Source organism: Orycteropus afer, unplaced genomic scaffold (genome assembly GCF_000298275.1).
Source record: "Orycteropus afer afer isolate SDZICR_OR568_19922 unplaced genomic scaffold, OryAfe1.0 scaffold00304, whole genome shotgun sequence".
Taxonomy (NCBI): Eukaryota; Metazoa; Chordata; class Mammalia; order Tubulidentata; family Orycteropodidae; genus Orycteropus; species Orycteropus afer.
The window spans coordinates 3,127,957-3,131,754 of NW_006921891.1; the positions used below are offsets into that span (position 1 = coordinate 3,127,957).

Sequence of the window (3,798 nt, forward strand, 5' to 3'; positions counted from 1 at the left end):
CACCAGCCACTCCTCGGAAGGAAGGTTGGGCAATCTACTTCCGTAGTGATATTGCCTCGGAAACCCACGGAGGGGTTGCTGTGAGTCGAGTCCAACTTGATGGCACATAACAACAACAACAAACACTGTCTGTAGATGTCCCTAGGTAGTACAAACTGTTACGTGCTCCACTTACTAGCTGAAAGGCTAGTGGTTGAGAAGACAGGCCTGCTGATCTGCTTCCAAAAGGCCGCAGCCTTGAAACCCCTATCGGGCAGTTCTATTCTGCACACGTGGGGTTGCCGTGAAGCAGGATTGACTTGATGGCAACCAACAAAAACAGCATGCTATCGACATTGACCATTCAAAAGAGAAACACCTAATTTATTTTACAGTATTATCATATGCAGCATCTAGCTTACTGATGGAGAATGACTAGCATCCCCTGAAAATCCCCAAATGCTGAAGTTTTGATTTCTCACTTCATGAAGAATTTCATGTTTGATATAACCAGAGGTGCATGCTTTTCAAGGGCCATGCCTCCTTTTTTGTAGGCGAGGCTGTAAACCCAAATCAAAAAACCAAACCGAGCCCATTGCTTCAAGTCGATCTGACTCAGCGACCCTATAGGAGAGAAGAGAACTGCCTCATAGGGTTTCCAACACTATAATCTTTACAGAAGCAGACTGCCAGATCTTTCTCCTGTGGAGTGGCTGATGAGTTCAAACTGTTGACCTTTTAATTAACAGTCGAGTGCTTAACCACTGTGCCACCAGAACTTCCATGGCCGTTAGCCCAGTGATGTTAAAAATGTTGCTATGGCAAGGCAGAAAGCCTTTCAAAGCTGCTTTCCACCTGATTTGAGGTTAGCTTTTTTCTTTCAGAGACCAGCCACCTTAGAGTATTTGTGCTTGATCATGCTGGTTTCATTCATAAAAAACAACACAAAACAAAACAACCCACCAAACTCACTATTATCAAGTCGATTCTGAATCATAGCAGCCCCCTTTGGGTTTCCGAGGCAGTAAATCTTTATGGAAGTATATTGCCCAGTCTTCCTTTCGTGGACTGGCTGGTGGGTTTGAACCATCAACCTTCTGGTTAGCAGTCAGATGCCTTAGGCACTATGCCACCAGCGCTCCTTTCATTCATAGGAGTTCTAAAAACAAATGCAAGGCTAGACTCCAATTTGCTGCTTCTAGTGGGCCTTCTCATTTTGAGTCTAGAAGAAATAATGCATTTAATTCAATTAGCAATGCTATTCAGTATGAAGCTAAAATAGCATCAGTCCACCACCTTGGTGTGCTTGCCATGCATATGTAGACAGCTTTACGACAGATCCAGAAGGCAGTTGCCGGTGTCTTGCCAAATAAAGCCATAGATTTCTGCGTCGTGCCCTCACTGCCATGGAGTCTATTCTGACTCATAGCGAAGCCCATTGGGTTTCCAAGGTTGTAAATCTTCACAGAAGCACACACACACACTCACTGCCGTTGAGTCGGTCCCGACTCATAGCGACCCCTCCTTGGGTTTCTGAGGCAATATCTCTACAGAAATAGATTGCCCAGTCTTCCTTCCAAGGAGAGGCTGGTGGGTTTGAATGGCCAGCCTTCTGGTTAGCAGTCAGATGCCTAGGCACTATGCCACCAGAGCTCCTTGTCCTCACTAAAGGACTTAACAAATTGCATCCAGAGCCCGGTGCTACAGAGTTTGTGGTAGAGTCCACTTTTGCATGTGGCCAGCAAGATGGCTTGAGTATAGGTCATGACGGTGATAGCACCAACGCAGCTGGCTGGTGATAGGATAAGGGAGGAGGAACACAGTGAAAAAAGAGCAAACTTCTTTCCAGCTCTCCTCTCCCTCCCAGACTCTCACTTCATCTGCTGACACTTTTTGGAGGGTTCCCAAAGTGTGTCCACTTAGCTGAATTTCCCACTTTGTCTCATGTATATCTCTATGATAACATGTAATATAGACACTCTGATAGTTATTTATATATCTGACTCTCCACTCCTCTCACTTCTCCTCACACTCTGAGCCCCTCAAGAGTGAGGATGGACCTTGGTAAGCTTTGTGCCTCCCCCATTGTGTAGCTTGTCATGATGCTGTTGTTGTTGTTGTTAGTTGTCATCAAGTCAGCTCTGACTCATGGTGACTTTTCATAAAACAGAACGAACCATTGCCCAGTCCTGCGCCATGTTCATGATCATTGGTATATTAGAGTCCATGATTTTGGCTCCTTTGTCAATCCATCTTATGTGGGGTTTCAATCATTTTCACTGACCCCCTAATTTACCAAACATGACATTCTTTTCTAGTGACTGGTCTTTGCTAACGACATGTCCAAAGTAAGCGAGCAGAAGTCTCACCATTTTTGTTTCTAAGGAATATTTTTGTTGTATTTCTTCTAAGTCGGATGCTTGTACTGATGCACAGTGGGTATTTAATAAATGCCTACTGAATGGCTAAATGCAGCCTTCTCTTACCTTATCAGCTCCGGTGCCTCTGAATCTTATTAATCAAAGATGATATGCAGTTGTAAAACTGCATATTCATGATAATGCATTATTTACATTTGATCCAAAAATATTAAATTTTTCTATAAAGTTGTTTAGGAGCTCTGGTAGCATAGTGCCTAAGGCACTTGACTGCTAACCAGAAGGCTGGCAGTTCAAACCCACCAGCTACTCCTCAGAAGGAAGGTTGGACAATCCTACTTCTGTAGTGATACTGCCTCAGAAACCCAAGGAGGGGTCGCTATGAGTTGGGGCCGACTCGACGGCAAATAATAACAAAAACCTAAAGTTGTTTCCTTTAAAACAGACTCAAGAAAGGTGAAGAAAAGCTAGAGGCCTAGATTTCTAAAATCCAGTTCTTTATACCTACTAGCTTTCTTCATTTAAATAGAAACTTTGGTCACTCTGATAAACACCAATGTCATCTCTGGATTTTCACTGATGAATCAGTACTTGGGAAAATGACCATTTGACTGTGTCTGCCTGTAGGTCTGAAACGTAAGTGAGCAGGTTCCCTGTGCCAGGCTCCCTCTGAAAGTGAATGTTTGTGTTTCTATTCCAGAATTCATTCCACAGGCATTTGGAATGCCCTTATCCCAAGTCATTGCGAATGACCGGGCCTATAAACTCAAGCAGGACTTACAGAAGGACGAGCAGAAAGACGCATCAGATTTTGTGGCTTCTCTTCTCCCATTCGGAAATAAAAGACAAAACAAAGAACTCTCAAGCAGTAACTCATCTCTCAGCTCAACCTCAGAAACACCAAATGAGTCAACATCCCCTAACACCCCGGAACCGGCTCCTCGGGCCAGGAGGAGGGTGAGTCGGCCAGTATTTTCCCTGACACTGATGTTAGAAAACCTGAGGGTGTATAAGGTTATTACTTGAGTCTTTGTTCATGTGCAACCTGGAAATATAGTTCAGATTTGGGGATCGATCAGTGACCCTATTCAGCAAGAATTTGAACTGGTCGTATGGCACCTAGCACCCCTCTCAAAGCTACCAGGTGCCCCTCCTTTACTATGCCCATGTCCCGTGATATCTGGAACATTCTACATCCCCATTAATCCCAATCTATTTTCATCTTTTGTTGTCTTGTCAGACTATCCAACTGAAATCTGAAGCTGGAGGGCAGGGACCAGTATTTACTCAATCTCACCATCTTCAGGGTGAGAATCCGACCTGGCCGAATTTGGTGACTGTGTGGGTCTTCACAAATAATGACATATTTCCTTATCCAATGGTAGAAAGATTTTTTTTTTTTTTATCAAACAGTACTGTTGTTGTTATGTGCTGTCGAGTT

At 43.9% G+C, this 3,798-nt stretch overlaps 1 protein-coding gene across 1 annotated transcript in view; it reads left to right on the forward strand.

Moving 5' to 3' along the window:
• Window positions 1-3,798, forward strand: part of ARHGAP6 (Rho GTPase activating protein 6) — a 656,445-nt gene that overhangs the window by 591,750 nt on the left and 60,897 nt on the right. The window contains exon 4 of the mRNA XM_007951639.1: window positions 3,058-3,346. Coding sequence (XP_007949830.1) covers window positions 3,058-3,346 — 289 coding nt within the window. The remainder of the gene's footprint in view (window positions 1-3,057; window positions 3,347-3,798) is intronic.